The sequence below is a fragment of the Sebastes fasciatus genome, chromosome 16, assembly GCF_043250625.1.
Source record: "Sebastes fasciatus isolate fSebFas1 chromosome 16, fSebFas1.pri, whole genome shotgun sequence".
Lineage (NCBI taxonomy): Eukaryota > Metazoa > Chordata > Actinopteri > Perciformes > Sebastidae > Sebastes > Sebastes fasciatus.
Window position 1 is genome coordinate 26,373,185 of NC_133810.1, and position 23,656 is coordinate 26,396,840.

The window sequence follows — 23,656 nt, forward strand, 5'->3', positions numbered from 1 at the left end:
CCAGTTGAATAGAGCAGCGCGTCCCCGAGTGTCCTCGCGGGAACCTGGTGAACATGTACCGCTGGATTTAACATTATAGACATGACCACTGACTATTTGTGTAACAATTTAGCCACAAATTCACAGACTGACCAGACACGGTCCAGACATATACTTTCACCAAGTCTTGTTTTTCTTTTTCGGGATGTAATGAGAATTTCAACAAATAACAAAAATATTTATCAACAAAACACAAATTTAATTATGAATTATTACGCATACTGAAGTATTTCCGTCTCATTTTGCACATATAGCATATAGCTTAAAAGCAGAAGTATTGACCTTTCCCCTCTCATGATCTGAGCTCTGATTGGATTGCTTGATACTGGCAGAGAGAAAGGAAGACCAGTGGTAATGGGGGCCTTAGCAGGGATGCTAATGACAACGCATATAGAGCTAATAATACCAGTGTTGTGTGACGAGTGACTCCACTGAGCCTGCCTCCTACCTGTCTCCCACTATGCCATTAACATGTCATGTTGGCGAGGGCCCGTCCTACAGGTCACTTTATAATGAGCAAATGCTCTGACAGCTTCCAACACACTCGCAGGATTGTGTGCACACACACTCTGAGATGCGAATAGCTGTCTCTTATCAGAGTCTGGCAGCTCCCGCCGACGCGGCGGAGGCCTTCTACACCGGGCAGAACATGATTTCTCCTGGGAACACTTTTTCCATTTCCTGCTTTTGAAGGGGGAACTAAATAAGCCACGTTTGTCCTCATCTGAATACATTTGACCCATTAAAACGACTCCGCTCTCCCGCGTCCTTCGCCGCTGCCATGTTTTAAAGTAGACCACGTCGCCCGCAGAATGCAAATGACAACGACGGCAGTGGGCGTAGCGCGCCTGGCAGGTGCAGATAGTGGCAGAGGTGACGTGGACTGAGGAAGGGGGTAAAAGTGTTGAGTGAGAGCTCCAATTACTCCCTCACATTGAGGAAGAACACATGAGTCAGCCCCTGTCATAGGGGTCCCCTATTTACTAATTCACTCCTCTGTTACTTTAACACACAATTAATCAATGACAGGAAGGTGTAGTCGGAGCTGTTCATCAGGAGCGTAACGTGAGCCAGGGTGAATTAATACAGTCACTGGGGGCCGGATTACAGTTTACTGTGCTCCCTCTCTCTTCCCGAAACAAAAAGGAATTGCCACCGAGACAGGAGCAATTTAAATCGACAACACTGAGTAATGACTCAATTTGCTGCACAGTCTAAACACCACAAGCAAATGGCATTACTAAATCATTAGAGTGGATCTAGATCTCTGGTTGGAAGTCGCTGGATGATATGGCTGCTCTTACAATCTATGAGGTGCGCTCAAACTGTGAGTACCTGGATATTATAAATAGAGCCGCACCGAATACTAACAACAAACTTGTAGATGCACCTGGATATCATAATCCATAAACTTTGCTTTGACCAAAGCCAATATTAAAAAGGTACAACTGTACTTTTTAAGACAAACACTGTAGGTATACTAAGACGGCGTATTAGGAGCATTTTAGGTAAAAAACTATAAATTAGGGAGCCGGGGGTGAGGGTAATATTCAGAGAAAATAACAATCTGAATTTCCGAGATCAAAGTGGCAAATTTACTAGAAAAAAACTCACAAATTTATGAGAAAAAGCAGGGTATACCAGATGTCCCTCTCCCCAGCGAACTCTAAGGACATAAATCACCATAATCTGTAGTTCAACACAAGGGGTTAAGTTATGTGTCTTTTCTGTGTTGTTTCACACTGACACAGTGACAGTTGGGCACAGTGCCTTCAAAGCGCCAGTGTGTAACTATGGTAATGCAATGTGTTCGAAGCAATGACATTCAGATGGTGGCTGGCGTTACCATGGTTTTTCACTGAGTTTTTTTCTTTCAAATGTATGACTTTATAATCTCAGAGAATATTCAAGTTTTTTCTAACAAATTTGTAACACTGGGACGATACGTCTATCTCACAATTCGATACTATCACAACACTGATTCAATATGTATTTTGCGATTTTTAAGTATTGTGATTCGATTACCAATTATTGCGATTTTTGTTCATTTTTTTTAACACTAGACCATGGGAAAAAGTTGAATCATACACTTTTAGGGACATTTATTTGGGAAAATATTTGAATTAATACAGTAAAAATCTTTGATTTTCAGCATGTATGTAGTCAAATATATCAGTCATTGTCACAAATTATCTATTAAATTCCAGCAACCCAAAAATCAAAGAATAAAGACAACTTTTTCTCGCAAGTTTATGACTATAATCTTGGAATTTCTGAGGTTTTTCTTGGAATATTACCCCCTTCTCCAGCTCCGTAATTATTATTTTTTTAATCTAAAATGGCCCTAATACGCTGTAGTAGTATACAGTATGCCATGATGTTTTATACATCTATTTTTATCCATTTCCATTGCTATCTAGTTTGAGAATTTGGTCTTGCCAACAGAGAAAAATATGTTAGCCTTGTTAGAGAGGCAAAAAAATAATTGGGGTGAATCAGGCTTAACTTGACATCTTCAAGAGACAGCTGAAAATGAAAATAATGGAGCATACAGTGTTAGACTCTCCTAACCATCTCCATCACAGTTTTAGCTCCGCCATGAATAAGCTGTATTTGTATGCACTTTCTCACCAACAAAAATGTTTCCCTTCTCGGCACTCTTTAGCTTTTTAACCTTGTTAATCCTTTGTATTGATTTGTAGTATTTGCAATTACAACTGTGTCATTTTGTTTTGCTTATGACCATGTGTCTGTAAAACTAATTTTCTGATAGGTGCGAAATATGGTTTGTGCTTTTCAACCCTGTCTCCTCCAAAATTAAATTCCCATACAACTCAACTTGATTCTCAATTACGTTTTGAGGGAAATGTATTCTCTCCAGGATTACGGTCGTAGTGTTTAACACTTGGTTAACATCATAAAGTGAAACAAAACAAAAACGCAACAAATTACTTATGTTATGTTTAGTGAAAACATCACGGTTGGGCTTAAAATAAGTATGTTTGTTATGTTTTTTAAAGCTAGCGTTGGTGATATTCTTAAAAAACTTTGACTTTGGTTTCACACGGGACACCACGGACAGTTTTGTTGTATGGGAATGTAATTTTTAGGAGACCACGCTGGTGCTTTTACAGTCCCAAGATGACAAGAACTAGCAATCTAGGTGACATAATTACCTTCCCACATGCGCCGCCATCAGGCAAAACTTTCAACTTTCAAATCAGCGTATACTGTATATCTTGGTCCATTACTCATGCACACACATTTCCTGCCCAGATTCTGCTCTAGACTGCAAGAAACCTCCTGAATTTAGTGATCTTTTCCATAACGCCACCATTAAGCCAAAGTTAGCCACGCACAAACATTTCTAGTGAAAAGTTCTAAATCTGTGGAACCCGTGTCTTGGTGACCGATTGGGTTTCCCTGCAAATGTTTTCAATTTTTTAGTAAAATTGCAACAAAAGTGAGAAAAGAACCAGGATGGTATTCCAACACAGGAAGATGCTATAGATCTTGACAGTAGGAGGTGTTATACGCAATGAAGGGATTGTGTTACTTCTAATTAGGAAAAGAGTGTGTCTCAAAAAACAGACAGGCAGATAGGTAAAAAGATAGTCAGACAGACGGGAAGATAGATAGATAGATAGACAGATAGATAGACAGATAGATAGATAGACAGATAGATAGACAGATAGATAGATAGACAGATAGATAGACAGATATATAGATAGATAGATAGACAGACAGATAGATAGATAGATAGATAGACAGATAGATAGATAGACAGATAGATAGACAGATAGATATAGACAGATAGATAGACAGATAGATAGATAGATAGATAGATAGATAGATAGATAGATAGATAGATAGATAGATAGATAGATAGATAGATAGATAGATAGATAGATAGATAGATAGATAGATAGATAGATAGATAGATAGATAGATAGACAGATAGACAGATAGATAGATAGATAGATAGACAGATAGACAGATAGACAGATAGATAGATAGACAGATAGACAGATAGATAGATAGATAGACAGATAGACAGATAGACAGATAGATAGATAGATAGATAGACAGATAGACAGATAGATAGATAGATAGATAGACAGATAGACAGATAGACAGATAGATAGATAGACAGATAGACAGATAGACAGATAGATAGATAGATAGACAGATAGACAGATAGACAGATAGATAGATAGATAGATAGATAGATTTGGCACAAAACACAAGCACTGCACTTAATACTTAGATATGCCCGTCAGTGCTGAGCTTTAAGCAAAAGAAAGCCTGCACCCCTAAGCCCTGGCTGTCACAGTAGTCTCATTTAAATGTCATCTGAATCCTAAAAACCCAGAACAGTTTGATTTAGATTTTGCACATCATTAAGTCATTTATAATTAATGCGCAGCTAATTAAGGCTTTCTCATAGTTATTAACAGGATGTTTAATTCTAATTACATTAAATTCTCTGCCCTAAAGAAAGTCTAATATTTGAATCTTATTGAAACCTGGTAAAGGACGCCTGAAATGATCCAAGCACATTTAATAGTATAGGAAAAATCACAATGAATGGCAGTCCTACCTTGTCATCTTGGTCAGTCTCGGTGTCACACTGCAAAAAAAGAAAAAGAAGGTGAAAATGAAGAATTATATGTATGCATTCTTGTTTAAAACTGTCCTCAATTCTATTTCAACACACGTGGGTGCCATAATCTAATTTACCTTTGCAATGGCATATCTTATCAGCTCTTTAATGACAAACTTATCACATACTCCTATTCAGAGCCTGAATATCATCAGATCACTTCATTAGCTGACACAAGCACCTGCATGTGAAACAAAGCTAATTTCTCACAGCCGTGCCCTTGTTAACTTTGAAACCAATGTGAGATTCAGACGGAGCTGGAGTCTTTAACCGCCACTAGAATTATAATTCCATGATGTGTGTTCCTGCTCGAGGCTGGGAATGGAGAAATGGCGAGGAGAGGAAGGAAACTTTGTAAACGGAGGGAGGGAAAAAAGTGGTTGGATTTCATTTTTTCTTTCCAATTTCAATTTCAAGGTCCACTTAATTCTTTATCAACTAATTAGTGTGATGCTGGGTGACTGGCGGCCCTCAACGTTGTGCATATGGCTGAGGTGCAGAGAAGCACTGGAGTCGGTAATGAAGAAGGCACTGGGGGGGAATATGGGCAGGGGTTGGCACAGTGTGTGTGTGTGTGGGTGGGGGGACTGGGAGTGCAGGGAGGGGTTGGTGGGTGTCGATTAAAGTAGGGAGGGAGTGAAGGAAGGGGGTGAAATGATTGACAGCCCAGGGAGTGAGCGACAGAAGCCGTTTTTTCTCTTTCTCTCCTTTTTTTTCCTGCTTCCATCTCTTGTTTTTTTGCTGATCCTGAGCCCTGCAGAGCTCAAAGGTAGCTGGCTGGGCTCGTGGCTGCTCTGTTTCTGAGGCTGGAGGTAAAAAAAGGGGGCCTTGCGAGCTCAGCAGGAGCATAGCATCCAATTTACAGGCCTGTCCCACACGGCCCCAGGGGCCGCCCGCGGCACACTGCCATGATGGTCAGCTCCAGCAGCTCATAAATTATGCAGAGGCAATAAACGCACTGGGCAAACACTCCTCAGACGTTTCCCCACTCTCCATTTCTCTCTCACTCTCCTTTCTCCACCACCCACGACATTCCATCCCCCATTTTAATACAGTGTGCAGAGAGCCAGCGAAGATTGTCAGCTGGAAGAATAAATAAGGGTAATGACAGACGAGTGCAGATTCTGATTACACGTGAATGTCTGTGTAATACAAAAAGCCACACACTGTGTGCACATCTATTCTGGCTCGTGAATAAATAGGCGTGTCGGACGCGTATCGCTCTCTCTCTCCCGCACAGGACTGACTAATGCGGCGGCAGGCGAGATCTGATGAGCAGTATTAGCCATCTCAACTGCTTCCATGTATTCAGGCCTCTCAGAATGTGACAACAGTAATGCGACCGAGCACTCATTAGCTGCTTCTCTGCCTATGCACACTACACACCCGGGAACACAGGCATGCGAGGGGGTTCAAATAATGGACATCATTTGAGTTTTTCCACTGTGTTGTGATCTGTGAAAAAACTCTACCAGCCTTTCTTTCTCGTGTTCCCTTTTTTTCCTCTTCGCTCTCCCTTCCTTTCCCCGTTCGCTGGCTGTGCAGCCAATTGCTTTGATTGCCGAGATAGAAGCCGGCTGGAATGACTCGCCCTTGCTTGTGAAGCAAATGGAACATGCTAATGGAACTCATCGTATTACCCGATGCAAAAGTGCCATAGCTCATTACTTTAAGATAAAAGGATATCATTGTAGACGGCGAGCAGAATTGACTTTCTGTGCCGCGACTTGATGATGATTTAATCAACTGCTCTCTTTCACTTCTCATCCCCGCGCCTGTCGCTTTCGCAGGTGCCACTAAACGAAGCACTCACACGGCTAGTGGGGGGAGAGAAAAGAAAAGAAATTGCTGTCATTATTTTTTTTTCTCTCCCTCGGAATAGAGGTATGCATATTTCCCAGAGCGACAAAGGGTGGAAAAAAGGGAAAACTTAATAAAATGGAAATACCTTTATAATGAGCAAAGTAAAAAATCCTGAGATCAGGCCTGACAGGCGAGGGCAGGCGATTTGATCGTCCTTACAACGCAGGCGCCAAAGCTCCCTTGAACTCGCTGCTCAAGCATAGAGCAAAAAGTAACAAATAATAACATCTCTAAAAGAAAGAAAAAAAAAACAGGCACACAAACAAGTCGGTAGCTGTCACTCACTGATAAGTGATCATAGTGAACTAATGCGTCGCCTCATGCATAAAGCAACCTGAGGCGGGAGAGAAGAATCCCTGCATATCTGGAGTTTTTCGGCTCCTCGTATTTCTACTTACCGACTCACAGAAGCAGACGGAAAAGCTAGAAAGTCTCGGCTTTCGCTCTTGGAAACGCCAGGAATGACTGGTGCACCTCATCATTAATAACCGAGGTATTGTTTTAGGAGGTAAGCAGGAGCTCAAACGTTCAGTTATTGCTACTGACGGGTGAGTGTATAAATCTGCAGAGCTACGGTTAACTGTAATGTCAAAAACACTTTACACCAATCCTGGGAGGCCGCATCTAATGAAAAGACATATGTCAGAGGTTTAAAACGACTGACAAAAATGAATAGATTATAGTGTGGAGAGAGAAAAAAAACACAACAATGGTGCTATTGAGATCAGTGGAGTTAGCTTTCTGACAGGCGGTAGGAAATGGGTCTTATTTAAAGCAACAGTCATGTACAATAAGGAAACCATTAGTCCTGGGAGGGGGCTGACAGAGAAAAGTGATACTCTACCCCGGCCCGCTGCTGTTTACACAGGGCCGGCATTATACAGTACAGCTAGACCCCAGTGTTAAGTTTAAGTAACACAAGAATGTCAAACATTAGCGTCAGCTCTAAGAGCTGTTGATGTTGGCCTGTATCCGGAGCACTTCTGATTGCCGCTCTGCTCTCACGCGGGCCTCTCTTTTGGCTGAGTGCTCTTTACAAATTTCCCTGCGCTCCGTCCAAGCATCGAGCCTTTTGTTTATATTGGTCTGGAAGCAGGAGTCAATTATTCTTGTCCTAAATCCTCTCCAGCTGAGAGTAATGCTGGCCCGATACAAGGGGAAACATACGGAGCCACGGGCCGAATGCTAAACGATGCAGCTATGCTATAGGCCCCAGCAGCAGCAGGGCTCACCAGAGTCTCCGGCTAGAGCTACCCGCAGAAAAATGTCTGCACTAAAAGAGGCAACCACATCACACAGGGATGCGTGCAAGGCAAGTATGCCGTGTTCCCGTTTCCAACATAACCTTCTGGAAATCCACTGGTCCACAAATACTAACAGATGTTAAGTCAATCAAGAACAAAATGACATGCATAACCGATAATTCTGCAGGTTTGCGTTTAACAGGCTTATTATAATTTCACATCTCCAGTGTTACAAGTTGTCTCTAATGTAATATTTTCTGAAGTCTGGATCTGTGATGGATGCGTATTGTCGCCCCCATGAGTGACATTAGCCTCAGGTTATGCTGGTTGCTATCCGTGACCTTAGAATTAATTATGGTTGATATGGGCTTCATTAAAGCGCCCCGCTGCACCGAGGATGGTGTCTGTTTATCAGGCTGAGCCAGGTAGTCCTGCAGGATGGCTGAAGGGGTTAAAGCCCAGGGAAGGAGCCAACCTGCCTGCATGCCTGGGAGCTACAAAGACAGCATGAAGGATGGCAGCCATCGCCAGGGTCAGCTATGACGGCGCCAATTTGATGTGCCGTCGTCGAGGGCTCCTCGTTCCCCTCCTCCTAACAGCTCCTTCCTGATATAGCTGCGCGTCCTGATGGTTTTCTGATGCAAACAGTCACATGGCAAAATGGTTTTCTCCCCTCCCGCCGCATCCTCCTCCATCTGCTGCTGGGGCCTGGGTGCCGCCGACCGCCTGCCTGTCACAGCGTGCGTGGAAATTAGCTGGGGAGGAGGTGCTCGCTTGTGCTAATTACATTTTAATCATTGGAAATGTGTTGGCAAATCAAGCCTTGATTGCCATCTTGGAGCCCAGTGCTCCTCTCTGCAGGTTGGTGGATGGGGATGGGGGGGTGGGGTTTCGCGGGGCGAGAACGCGGCTGAGCCCAGACTCGCCAAGCTGGACGCCTCGCTCTCCGCCACGGCTTGATATGTCGGCACGCCTGGCCTACCGCTGGGTAGGGGCTGTGCCGCATTATTCATGGAGAATAGAGGAAGACCAGCATGGCGAAATGGGGGGGGATCTGTGCCATGCTTATTCTCAAATCCCCCACTCGCACCTCCCCGTATCCCTCTCTCTTTCTCACCCACACATTACACAGTCTGCCAGTCGCGCCACTGTGAATTGAGGAACAACAAATAGAGCCGGGCAGGAGGAGACTGATGAGCTTAGGGTTTGCTACACAGCACCTGCTTTGGCACACGAAGCTGGAGCAGCAGGCCCCCGTCACAATACGCTCACAAATTACTTTCTTATAACACAGAAATTTAAAAAATGTAGTCTTTTTCCAGAAAAAATAAGAATAATCTTAATGAGAATGGTGGATACGTGTTGCTGATTGGAGATGCAGATATGGTACTAGAAACACCAACATGGCCGTCGGCTTCATGCAGCTCCTTCACCCATTGTGTCTTGTTATTAATGATGATCTGCTCTGGACAGACTTTCTGTTAAAAAGCCCTTTTTCCTACACCACAGACTGGCACTGTTTTTAGGTTCATTACGAGTGTGAATCAAACACACAAACCCAAACATACAGTGGAGCTTCACACTGTAGTGAACCTCAAATAAACTAAAGACCAGCAGACACACATTTCATAAAAAAAAGACAGTTAAGTAAACACACCTAAAAGTTCAGTGAGTGGAAGGAAATTCAACATGACATGCCTGACTGGGACAGATCATTAAAATAAGCAGGGTTTCTGAGGCGATGACATCCAACATCTAATTTCCACAGCGTCTGCTTGATGTCGAACTGTCATATGAAAGTATGGCAGGGGGAGAGAAGAAAATCACGAGGAAAAGAAAACAGCACAGCTTGAGTGTTTGAGACAGTCTATACGGCCACGTAAGGCAAACGCCTCTTTTCATTAGCCAAGAATGTTTCGTCAGGGAGGACCAGACTTCTGTCTGGACTAATAGAACCGGGTCTGATCCACATGTGCAGCACTGGCCAAACGCAGCAGGCCAACATCTGAATGCAATTTCCCTTCAAATGTTAAACTTTATCCAGTAGATATTCAATTCGACCACAAAACCCTGGATTCCACTCACTGGGGCAGTGGAGCTAAAGGAGGGACGGCGGCGGAGGAGGAGGGCAGAGAAATGAAGCCTTCCATAAAATAATAAGAACTTTATAGTGTGTGACCTCTGGTTCCAATACTCTGGAGTACATTCTTTTTATGTTTGATTTCACTGGAACGTGCCAAAACTTACTGAGAGGATGTTTGAGAGAATTCTATAAACCTAACCCGTGTTATTATTAAAGAGGGACTATTATGCTCCCTACCCCGCCCCAAAAAAAAGCCGAGTCTGCTCTGATTTGTCAGCTGGCCTGGTGTTGTGATTGGTCAACCGCACCTAACTTTTCGGACTCCACTTCAGCTTCACTCTAGCTACCTTTGTTTGAGGGCATGCCAAACTGGCCGTGTTACTTGTTAGTGTGTTACTTGGTGACATCACCACGTTACAGAAGAACAGGCGGGACTTCAATCAAGGTGTTTCAGGAAGTTCAGGAGCAGTGTCTCTGTGGGGGAGAGGAACTCCCTTTGGCGTGGACTTTGGGCTTCAGAAATTTGCAGACCTTTTACATACTCAAAAAACTATAAGGGCTGACAATTGATTAAAATAATCAATCGCGATTAATCGCACATTATCTGTTCAAAATGTACCTTAAAGGTAGATTTGTCAAGTATTTAATATTCTTATCAACATGGGAGTGGGCAAATATGATTGCCTTATGCAAATGTATGTTTATATTTATGACTGGAAATCAATTAACAAAAAACAATGACAAATATTATCCAGAAACCCTCACAGGTACTGCATTTAGCATAAAACATATGCTCAAATCATAACATGGTAAACTCAAGCCCAACAGGCAACAACAACTGTCAGTGTGTCAGTGTGCTGACTTGACTAGGACTTGCCCCAAACTACATGTGATTATCATAAAGTGTCTGTAAAGGGGAGACTCGTGGGTACCCATAGAACCCATTTTCATTCACATATCTTGAGGTCAGAGGTCAAGGGACCCCTTTGAAAATGGCCATGACAGTTTTTCCTCGCCAAAGTTTAGCGTCAGTTTGGAGCATTATTTGGCCTACTTTGCAACAAACAAGTGTGACATGGTTGGTACCAATGGATTCCTTAGGTTTTCTAGTGTCATATGATGCCAGTATCTTCACTCTAGCTTTAAAACTGAGCCTGCTACAGCCTAAAAATTGCGTTATGTGTTAAAGAAATTAGTGGTGATAAAACAAATTTGTTAACTCTGACAGCTCTAAAAACTATATAACACACTAAAGGAAAGGGAAAAAGCACAAAAGCATAATATGACCCCTTTAATTCCATATTGCTAAATCTCTAATGGTTCTCGTTATAAGAGCATCAATAATGTCACATCAAGAGAGTGGGCTGAAAAGGGACTCCATGCTGAGGTGTGAGCAGAGAAACGACAAGGAGCACTGTCTGAAATGCAGACACATTCACACACTTCTGGGTGCCTGGGATGAAACGCTATGTTCACAAGGCATACAAGTGTATGTGTGTGTGTGTGTGTGTGTGTGTGTGTGTGTGTGTGTGTGTGTGTGTGTGTGTGTGTTGCTTTCTGTTGGAGTGCGGAGGAAGGGAGGACATTTAACTCAACCGGAGATGTGGCGGCGTACTACTGAAGTGATGCTTGGCAGAAACAGATGTTGCCGCAGGGTAAACCTCTCTGTTGATCAGTCCCATCCACCCACCCAACACACACACACACACACACACACACACACACACACACACACACACACACACACACACCTGACAAGGACCAGGGTAGGGAGGAAGGAACAGAGAGGTGCAGCACTTTGCTTTCTTAAAAATCCATTTGTTACACAAGCAGGTTCAGTATCTCTCCTTCTAGAATCATCTCAACGCGGTTCTACAGGCGCCAGGAGGTGGGAAGTGTTTACCGGTTATCTGATAGAAATGGAAAAAAACAACATAAGACACAGCCGCAGCACACAAGTGTGGGCGCATACACAAACACCCACAAACACACACCTTGCCTCACCCCAACCCCTTCCATAAGCCAGTAGGGGACTGAGGCACAAAGCAGATGCTGGATTAATCAAAGATTAATAGGAGGATTTTGAGATAATTACATACATCAAATTGCGTTGTTTGTGCAGTTATGGTGACTCCCCTGAGATGAGTCCTCTTGGTGTGTATTTTAAGTACCCCACATGCTAGACATTAACAATGATGCGATTTGGCGTCTTCATTACGGCAATCTGGCCTCACACATAAACAATCAATTTAGTAGAAGGCTCCTAAAGAAGCAGAATTTCCTGTGTATCGTAAAGAGAAGCTGGAGTTCTGGAAAACAGGAAGTGGGCTGTGTGTGGAGTTTTGCGTGGGTGACTAGATGGAACTGAACAGGCACATCTGCCCTGTTCTCATCCTGAGATGTTGGAAACCTCAGGTTGAACCTCGATACTGTTTGGTATCGACTGAAATATATATATACGTATATATATATATATATACATATATATGGCTGTCAATCAATTAATCACAATTAATCGCATGACTGTCCATAGTTAGTAGCGATTAATTGTCGCGGATTAATAAAAAAAAATGTTTTATCTGCTCAAAATGTACCTTAAAGGGAGATTTGTCAACTTTATCAACATGGGAGTGGACAATTATGCTTGCTTTATGCAAATTTATGTATATATTTATTATTGGAAATCAATTAACAACACTAAACAATGACAAATATTGTCCAGGAACCCTCATAGGTACTGCATTTAGCATAACAAAATATGCAAATCTCCCTTTAAGGTACATTTTGAACAGATAAAAAAATGTGTGATTCATTTGTGATTAATGGCAATTAAATCATTTAATTGATTGATAGCCCTAATAAATAGATAAATAAATAAAGTAATGTGGTAATATCACAGACAATGGAGCCATTACATAGAAAATAATCTCTGTCTGCTACCTCTAGTATTACTTATGACATTCATAGCTTGCATGTTCTTGGATGTATGCTTAACAACAGGCAGCAGCTCTCTGTTGTCAAGAGATATAAACCTCATCTGCTCCCCTCACCTCCCTCCACTACCTCCCTCCCTCCACACTGACTCATAGCTGAGGGGGGAGAAGGATTAGGTTCTGTGCCTCTAATCACTTAACTCCTCACACCTGATGGCACACTATTAACTTTGACTGTCTCCAGTGACCCCGCGGGTCGTTGCCCATCACATCAAGTTTTTATTAGGGAATTTTCCTCATCATTAGCCATGGCCTGGAAACGAGCCATTAATATTCATACTGGCAAACCAAAATGAGGTCCCACTGATTTTCCATCATCCAGGCTATCTGCGCAGCTGCCGCCGTTAACAATCACCCCGGTGCTGCACATTCGCCACGTATCATTATGGGGCTCCATAGAGCTCTTTCTCTGGCTCTGCCATGATGGGAAGGAGAGCAAGGTGGAAGAGTAGGAGGAGGAGGAGGCTGTGAGGCTCGCAGCCAGCTGACGCCCGTCTGAGAGAAACTGCCCGGCTCTGCCAACAATCTGCCTGGAAGTCTCATGCATAAAGGCCGGCACTGTCAATGCTAACAACCCCTGCAGGCTCTGCCAGGGACACAGCTGAGATGCTGAGTTCCCTCAGTGCTCTCACATTAGAGCACACGTTGTTCATCAGTCTGTAATGGCAGCCTGGAATGCATCGCTTCGGAAAGGTTTGAAATCACTTCGGCGAGAATTCTCAGGTATTTTCCAATAAATACTAAATAGTCTACATCGCACACTATGATTCACCACAGCGTAATTTACATAGCAATACGTCCTGAAAGAAATGCAATATGTTCGTCCTGAAATATCTTCAAAGTAAGAGGCATTCAACTCTGCGTGATATCAGGAGTCGGAGTAAATGCTTCCCATGCATCCAAAATGGCTGCCCGTGTTCCCACAGATTGCAGCTCATCGTCAAAGCGGTCCACCCAGTCTGTGTGTGTGTCTCTGCCTCTCTGCTGCCAGCAGGAGCAGGTGCTCAGGCTCCACACGGTGTGAACACGGGTCCGATAAGGTGCCTCAGAGCAACAATGTCCCAGGCACCTCCTGCTGATAAGACTCCTCTCTCTTTTCCCCCGCTCACCCGAGCCGAGACTAGCTGGCCCCGATGCAGGGGGAAGGCCTCCTCCGTGTCACGGGTGGGAGCAGCAATTACGTGGCAACACCCTGACAGGCCGAGATAAACTTCGTCCCAAAGATGTGAGGTCGACCCCTCAGCGCTCCTCACTGAATTAAACATGAAAATGATATCTGTAATAATAATGTGTGAGAGGCCACACCCTACAGTCAGTCGGTATTATATTTCTAGTAGGGCTGTCAAAGTTAACACCATAATAACGCATTAACCACTCATTTCTTTAACGCATTAAATCAACTTGCGATTTTTGGGTTGTAGCGGGCTCAGTTTTAAAGCTAGAGAGAAGATACTGGCATCATATGAAACTAGAAAAATCTTGTTAAGGAGGAATTTTGGCGAGGAAAAACTGACATGGCCATTTTTAAAAGGGGTCCCTTGACCTCTGACCTCAAGATATGTGAATGAAAATGGGTTCTATGGGTACCCACGAGTCTCCCCTTTAAAGACATGCCCACTTTATGATAAACACATGCAGTTTGGGGCAAGTCATAGTCAAGTCAGCACACTGACACACTGATGTGTCAGCTGTTGTTGCCTGTTGGGCTGCAGTTTGCTATGTTATGATTTGAGCATATGTTTTACGCTAAATGCAGTACCTGTGAGGGTTTCTGGACAATATTTGTCATTGTTTTGTGTTATTAATTGATTTCCAATAATAAATGTATACATACATTTGCATAAAGAAAGCATATTTACCCACTCCCATGTTGATACGAGTATTAAATACTTGACAAATCTCCCTTTAGGGTACATTTTGTACAGATAAAAAAAATGTGTTTAATTGCAATTAACTTTGTACAATCATGCGATTAATCGTAATTAAATATTTTTAATTGATTGACAGCCCTAATTTCTAGTGAAAGCTGGATGTTTTTAGTTGGGAACTGTTCAGTTACCTGGGTTTGAAAATGCCGTCTTGATTTCACAGACAGATTGCACAGTCAACATCTTTCAGTAGAACGAGGACATAAGGTGAGACACCAAAAACAGATGCAGCCGCTTCAGCACCGTCTTCCAAATAATTAGAGCTGCAGTGACAAAAACACTTTGTTATCCTCCCGCTATGATTTGCTAGCTGTCGCCGTGTACATCTGAGTTGCCTCATTATACAGAAAGTACTCAAATAAAAGCAGACACTGCACACTCCTGTCAAGATTCTGTCTGCCACACATGCAAACAAGCGCAGATGAATAAACATTAGTTGTTGTTGAGGGCTGGTCTTTGAGCCGCGAGGCTCACAAAGATCCGCTTTGTACAAAATAAAAATATTTAATTTGAGAGACTGATGCAAGGCAAAATTAAATTAAAAGGAACCCATGCTAACTGCTAAAACAAATTACTTGCAGCGCGCTAAATTACATTTGCTCCTCCATCAGCGAGATCAAACGAGCCTAGTTTGACTCTCCTGCGCTAATGATTTCCTGCACTCACCTCCTTTTTCATCCCAGGGGTGTTAATAAACACTCAGGCTGTTTTTTTTGTGTTTGTTTGTTTGGTTTATTTATACATCTCCCTACGTCTACGCCTCGTCTCGCTCCCTCCCGCTCTCGCTCGCTTTGCCCACGCCGGTGGCAGGCTGGGTGAATTAGAGGGATCTAATGTAATCCCAGGGACAGCGGGCCTCTGAAAAACGTGCTCAATTAAAGCAGGATGAGCCCAGTGGGAGCGTCCCTGGCGGAGCGCGGGGTGACTGACGCGGCCCTTTGGTTGGGATTAATTAGCATGCTAAGTGGTAGAGCACGATAGCAGGCTGGAAGCCACGGACGAGCCATCTGACATCCACCACCTCCCACAATACCAGCAGTACAGTCACGGTTCAAACCGGTCCAGCCCCCTTCGCTCCCTCAAAGCCTGATTTAACCTCCTGACAAAGGCACACAGGTATGGACCGAAGCCAGAGTTGCAGGGACTAACCCCGGGTTCACATAGGAAACGGAAACGCCACGCTATGTTATTTGTCGTGTGAGCTGAAGCCTTGCTGTTCACATCGGAAGCACATTTCTCCACGACGGTCAACAAGCGATTCTGCTCTTCTGCTGTTTACTATATCACTATATCGCTCGCTCTCTCTCTCTCTCCCTCTCTTCCTCTCTCTCGGTGTCTGTGAGTGTAGTGTTAATATAGTGGATTGATTTTTAAATGTGATTGGGGAAGGGACTGGGAGGGAATCGGAGGAATTAAAACTCAGTGAAAACAGCAGGGAGAGAGGGGAGGGAAGTCAAAGGTGTCGGATCAGATCATTTATAATATGATTAAATCACATATAATATATCATTTATAGCGTTTACAGTAGATTATCAGTGTATTTTCTTGCCAGATTCGATCGCGGCATGCAGAGAGAATAGACAAGACGCCGAAACTATCCCTGAAGATCGCGAGCTGGCTGCGAAGTTCCGTGACGTGTCCTATGTGAACAGCCTCAATGATTTATATGAGCACTGAAAGGACGTAGGCAGCGTTTCTCAGAGAAAATCGCGGTGTTTGCGGCGCTTCCGTGGCCTATGTGAACCCTCCGTAAGGCTGTCTGAGGCAGAGCACCCAGCTCAGAACACGTTCAATATCTGCACATCTTCGGTTGAGAGAATTACAAACAAAATGCCTCAACGTTGAAAAGCTTGTATTTGCAGGGTCCTCAATCAACTTTTTAAAAAATTATTCAAGTTTTTATCTGTCGTTTTTCAGTAGTAAACAGCCTGTCAACGGGCTGGATCATACCATATTATCACGGGACTCAACTCATCTACATGATAGCTCCATGATAGCAGTTGACCAAAGTTAAGTGCAATAAAAGGAATGCAGTGTTGACGGCTTGTTTTGCTCCTTGAAACCATTAGCAGTATGCAAACAGTAGGTCAAACTGTTAGTGGTGATGTGGAACTTTGATTTTCGGAGCCGCGCTCTCACAGAGTTTCCAGACAGTTGTCAAACTGTAATGTTTTGCAGCGATTCATGTGTTTTCTGTTTGATTTCGGTACAGCAGAATACCACAGAGCTCAGGCCCCACGGCTCTGTGTTCATATTGACTGGCCCAGCAGGGGAGTGTGGTGGTGGGGAGGTTGGACTTCAGAAAGAAAGACAACCCATGGATTAAAAAAAAAAAAAATGTTTGCCCAGCAATCTGGGACAACCAGTACAATGTGAACACAACAAAACATCGGCATCAAATTCACATTTCTGACTTTGTCAAAGGTTCTTCTTCTATTCTTTAGCTGGAATGACTTCTAACTTGTGCACTACTCTGCCAACACTCGCACAAATATCTACACGGTATTCTTTGCCAATGTTCTGTCTTTATAAACTTTGCTCTGTAGATGAGGTTTCAGGGTCAGCTCCTCAAACATCTAAGCTTAGGAAATGACTGGTTAGGGCACTGTGGAGCTTGACACAACGAGAACTCAGCTAATCGCTATAATTTCTACTGAGTTATCAGTGACAAGAGAATAGACTCAATCCATCTGAAGTCAAAAGAGTTAGAGCTTTTTTGGGGAGACTGATGTCTTGTCAGTGGGCGAGGGTCAGCCGTCATGTGGTGCACTGGTGTTTTTCTAGGCCACTGGTAACTGCTACCCTTGTGTGTTGTTACAGCGTCCCTGAATAAGCGCTCGCACTCCAATAAAAACTGACCTACCCTCAGCTCCACTCAAGAGCTTTCAAGCCAACTCAGCACACAATATCCCACACAGTTTATGACAACCCCTCTCTGGGCTTTCTTACTGCCCAAAGACACTGGAAAGGAGGGAGAGAGAGAGGAAGAGAAACTCACTGGAGTGTTTTGTCAGCCGTAATTACTCTCCAATTATATGGTCAAAATATGGCATTACAGGGCACTTTGTTGTCCAGGCGGCCTGGCTTTGATCAAGTTGTGGCAGAATGTGTTTCGCATTAGAGGGCCCCGCTATGATGTATGTTTCCTGTCACGACAAGGATAACAGTGAGGTCAGCAGAGCAAGGACCCCTGCCCCCTCCCCTGCTGGGAGCAATAGCGGTCCCGCATCCATCCCTGAAGGATACTCCCCTTCTCTCCAGCCAGGGAGTAAAAGGATGGTTGAGGAAGGGAAGAACAAGGTAGAAAGAGAATAGGGAAAAGAGAGGTGGGTGACTCACTGAAATGGTCAAAATTGGATCTTTTAGTGATAAAAGTTTAGCTTTCACCCTAGCTGGATTCTCGGGATATCACAGGATCACACGAGAATCTATCTTGTCAGGCTTCAAGTAATGCGTATGTGTCCAAACCACAGTGCTAAGGACCAATCAGCATCCTGTGAGGAGCTACTGGCAGCTATGATGCATGATGTTTGTGACGCAAGCCCCCAGGAAGAGCGCCGGGCTTTGGAGCAAATATCCGTAGTGGCCAATCGGTGGTACTACAACTTCCGTGTCCGTCACATGATGCCACTGGGACCAAAAAAACGTTTCCCCATAGACTTACATTGGGAAAGACACTTCTGTAAATCAACTTCCCAGTAAGAATATTTGAATAGCCCTTATTTAAATCATTAGGTCCTAAAAGTGTAAAATGCACTAATAGCCGAATCCAGAGTTCTTTTCCTTCCTCCGTTCATGTGAATGAGACTCAGACTGAAGCTGGACAGAGGGCTGGGAGGCGGGGTTAAAGGAAACGCTACTGCACCTGCTCTATGGGCCCAACGGATGAGGAAGATCGCAGGGAGATCCGGGTACTTTTACTCGGAAGTTAAACTTTTTTTGCTTCATGCGCCACTGACCAACATTCCAACATTCATTCACCACTGTATCAAGCTGTCTTCATACAGCAATGGTGTGACGCGTCACGGAGAGGCGATTGTTCATACTAAACAATAACGGCGGCTCCTGAAGAGATTAGCGTAGATGCTACCATAGCCAGAACGTAGTAGTATTTTTTGAGAGTGCCTGTCCTCCTCCAAACACTTTCCAATGACGGCTTCTCAGATGGTTCTGTGTAACAAACCATCTGGTACGTCAGGTTAGATAAAAGTAGCAGGAATAAAACTCCCAGAGAGATCTTATAATGGGTGTAAACTCTGCATTTCACCACAGTTCTACCTATCAACCTCCAGTAGGATGCATTCTGACATTTCTGAGAAAAGCAAATACACTGTGTAACAAGGGGGTGATGGATTCAATTTAACTGAGAAAAAAGTTACATTTGTTCCCCTCATAGTGCAGCTAGTGTTTTCAGCTTTTCTCAGAGGTTAAAAGGGAGCCTTTGGTTTTCATTGTAAACCAGTAACATCTATTCACATCCAGTATTCATCTCCAAAATGTGATTGTGTTTCCTTAAGGATGTAAAACATGATTAATGTACTGTATTTCCAAACAGCTTTTTTAAAAATAGTTTCTCTTCTTTTACTGGCACACTGCTACTTTTTACTTTAACCAACTGTTACTGTCCTCTGTAGTCAGCAGAAATTGTGAGATTCCATTAATTAAATCACAGCTCTACAGCGCCACTAGTGGTCAAAACCTCCTCCGCATACATTTAAACAAAGTATATTTCCAGAATAGTGTGAGGGCAGGATATGTTAAACATGATATTATCTCTGTGGGCAATGTCATGGTTGAAGTGAACCCTGCGGTTCGCTTCAGTGGTGTGAAGTTGATGGACCATTCATCACTTTAACACACGGCCAAGGTAAGAGCCTGTTGCCCTGGAGCACTACAGCTGACATAATATATTAACACTGAGTGTTCAAGGAAAATTACAATGACTTTGAATGCGCTCGTTTTCAACCAACACATCCTCTCTTGGGTTGGCAGTGCTCTGACACAACCCACTTATCAAAGACGCCCGCGTGGGTGAAGAAAAACATTTCACCACGCCATCTCTGAGCTGAGCGGAGCTTGCCAGAGTCTTGCTGGTCATCTGCTGAGGGCCACTGAGAGCTCCTCCTGAGGGATATCAGTGGCGTCCCAGGCCAGGCATGGCATGTGCTCTCTCCAGGACTGCCCCCCCCCTCGCCCCTAGGCCCTGCTGCATGCTGGCCTACGCTGCGGACACCACCATCTGTGCTGCCTCCCGTCGGTAAGTTGGCAAACGACGCTGCACAAGCGGCCCTCCCCCGATTTGGGCGTTCAGCCCGGGGGTTGGAGGAGGAGGAGGAGGGTGGCTGTGGTGTGGCGAGGGATGCTCCCTGGTGTTTCAGAGAGCCACTCCATAACACTTTTCTCATGAGCGCTCCTCCGGAGGGCTGCTGGAACGTCTCGGAGCCATCTGGGGAGAAGTGGAGCGTGGCAGGGAGCAGCTGGACGCTTACAGCTGCTATTTAAGCCCTGGCAGCAGAGCTCCATATCAGTCAGTCAGCAGGAAATGCAGGAAGCACAGCAGAGCAGAACCTAGCAGAGAAGAGCTCACAACACAGTGTCCTGACACGATCTTCTTCTGTCCTTCACTCACTAAATTACAGAGAAACTACAATTACCGCCTTGCGGTTGTATGACTTTGCCAACCAGTCTAGTTGCAGTTTACATCCATGTCTATCCAAAATGTCATCTTTTCGTAATTTTATCCTGAGGTCACAGTGACCTTCGACCTATGACCACCAAAATCTAACCGCCTTTTCCTTGAATCCAAATGGACGTTTGTGCCAAATTTTAAGAAATTCCCTCAAGGTGTTCCTGCTATATGACGTTCACAAGAAAGGGATGGAAAGACGTACAGACGCAACCCGATATCACACCAAAGCATGTAACAGACCCGCTGGTCCACCAGAGGATAGCGTGTCAGTATCATGTTTTGCCTCGCCGAGGCGTGAAAATTACACGTGTGTATGAAGGTGCAGTAGTCTGCCAGCAGGGGGCCACAAAATTACTCACTTTGGTTTAGGCAACACAACCACTTAGTTAGGGTTAGGAAAAACGTCATGGTTGACCTTAAAATAAGTATGTAAACTCAGTAAAATACGTACGGAAACAATGTAACATCAGTACGGAAAACACATGACAAACATCACTAACGTAACTTGCAAAGTTGGTTGAAAGTCCTGGTTTTGCTAGGCCCATTTACCTCCCCTTCCGCCCGCCATGAGGGGTATTTCTCCCTTTTTATTCTACGTCACTAGCTCTGAGCGTAGTATAATCACGTGGATGCATTTACATTACAGTAAGTACAGACTACATGACGTTAAAATTACACGCCTAAAGCAAGACGAGCCTTCTTATTACACGCTTTTGCCTTGCACGTTATCATGTCATTCATACGTCTTTTTGTGCAACCGGGCTGACAGACGGATGTACAGACAACCAGAAAACAGAATGCCTCCGGCCACGGTTGATGCCGGAGTAAAAAAAGTAAATAATCCACTGATCTAAATACGGCAGCTGATTCAAAATATAGATTCTGTACAGTCCAATGGTGGAATCTAAAATTCATGTCAAACTGGAAGGTTTGTTGCCAAAGAACTGCTGTTGTGGTAGATAATAAAGATATTTCCAATTAAAGTCACCAAAAACAAAACATTTAAAAATGTAAAACAAGGAAAACAGTGAAGATTTACGGAAGTTGAACATAACGAAATTAGGAGGGTTTAAGCAAGTATAATATATCAGTATCATATTTTAGAGAATAGATATCTTAAGGGATGTATTGTATATAAACTTGTGTTAAGAGGAGAATGCAAGCACAGAGCCAGGAACATGTCATGTTATCTTAAATTAAAGATGTGAAATGTGGTTTGTGGAGCGGTGTACATGAGATGCTATCTCTGCGCCAAGACAAGTGTGAACAGGGTCTGGTCAGATAAAGTGAGGCAGGTCACATTACGCTCTGGGAATCTGCCTTGGCTTACAGCAGCACTTTACTACAAGTAAACACTCTGGAGTAGTTTAATGATAGCAAACAGAGACAGGGTTGGTGGGGCTGGATGACTAACTGATAGACTTCCTCCAAACACATGCACTCTAATAATTCACTCACATCCAGATTCAGAAAATACTTGCATTTTTGCAACTGTAAGCACCTTAACCATGTTGCTTTAGTCCTCTTAAGTTTGAAATTAGAGTAAGCATGCTTTCGTTAAAAAGTCTTGCTGCTGCACTTTGTTGTGTGTTAAAATATAATAAGACCTGTTCAAAACAGAGGATATGGCTGGACCGTGTCTAGTCAGTCTGTGAATTTGTGGCTAAATTGTTACACAAATAGTCAGTGGTCATGTCTATAATGTTAAATCCAGTAATGGAACGTGTCTACAGCCTCCGTCCTTTTCACGCTTCCCATTGTCTGTGTTCATTGTCTATGTAAGCAACTTTGCAATGCATTCTGGTAGCGTGGCGGTGCGATACGAGAGACGGGGCGTCACGTTGGCCGCTCCTCATTTGCATACGGTTGAGGTTTAGGCTACTTTATGCAAAGTGTCCAGCAGGTGCAACATGCCGCCTCGGGAAACTCCCTCGAAAAACAGTTGTCGATCTAAAATAAAGACAGACTTAGCAACTGTGTGGCTTATTTTTTGCATAAAATGTTTTCAGAAACGCATTTCGGTGAACTATTTTCGTAATAGAAGAAAGTTTCCAAACGAGCTGCCATGTTGTTTGAAAGCTGGGAGCTGTTTGCCACGAGGGAAAGCATTCGTCCAATCAGGTGCCTAGTTCCTTCTGTCTAGTGGAAGCCAATCAAGCGTCCAATGCTGGGAAGCGAGGCGATCGTTCGCAAAGGTGTGTGGAACCACTGACTCCCTGAAAACGTAAACAAAGGACTGTTCCTGCCTTTTCATTTTGAAAGAGCAACAGCCAGTGAGGAAACTCCAACACTCGACTGACCAATCATGTCTTCATCACTCACTCAGTGACAAACTTGCATTTGTAGGGCCGGCCATCTGCAGTCCAGCCAAAAATTGGCCTGGCTAGCATTGGAGGGGGAACAAACATTTTGGGTCATTAACGTAAAAAATACACCAAACACCTCCGTTATCTTATTTTAGGGCACCAGTAATGTATTGTCTCAACCAAGTTATGTGTGAAAAATACTGACGATGAATCTGCAATGTAAACTGCAAGACTATGACACATATTGTGAGACAATTACATAATATGTTTTGGACCGTCTACACAGATGACAACCAAGAAAATGCTAACTCACGAGATGTTTGTGCTAACAAAATCCGGAGCTCAGAACAAAAGCACAAGTCATGTTTGGAAAATAAATGATTTCGTAATACCAGCGCTACAGCCTTCACTACTTTGAAATGTGCCTGACAGCATCTGGAGAGACTTACAGACAAAACACAGATCCACAGAAAGAAGACGAGTCCTCAGACTCAGAGACACAGGCAGAAAAACGTGCACTAACAAAAAAGAAAAAAAAGAACTGGATCCTCGGCAAATGTCGATTGGCCACCGGAGACTACATGGGAGGTTTTCTCACAAAGCTGTACAAGTCTTGATTCTTGTGTGGGTCCCAGGAGCTCAACCCCCCCATGTGAAGCTACAGGGGGAAAAACTGCTTGTCAGGAGAACATTAATTATAGTGTTAAAGGTAAAAGAAGTATTGACTTCCTCTCTTCTGCAACCTCTCAAACCACTAGCAGCCAGCAAACCCCACTGCCCCCCGAGGTAAAGTCTTCTACTAGCTCAGGCCCAGGAGCTAACTGGAAAAAAAGCCCCACTAAGACCAA

General features: G+C 43.7%; 1 protein-coding gene across 9 annotated transcripts in view; it reads right to left on the reverse strand.

The window, feature by feature from the left end:
• The window catches only part of auts2a (activator of transcription and developmental regulator AUTS2 a), a 507,388-nt gene that overhangs the window by 117,962 nt on the left and 365,770 nt on the right, over nucleotides 1–23,656 (reverse strand). For all 9 annotated transcript variants that reach the window (XM_074611210.1, XM_074611212.1, XM_074611211.1 and 6 more), the window contains one exon: nucleotides 4,640–4,669. In XM_074611210.1, the coding sequence (XP_074467311.1) occupies nucleotides 4,640–4,669 (30 nt within the window). The remainder of the gene's footprint in view (nucleotides 1–4,639; nucleotides 4,670–23,656) is intronic.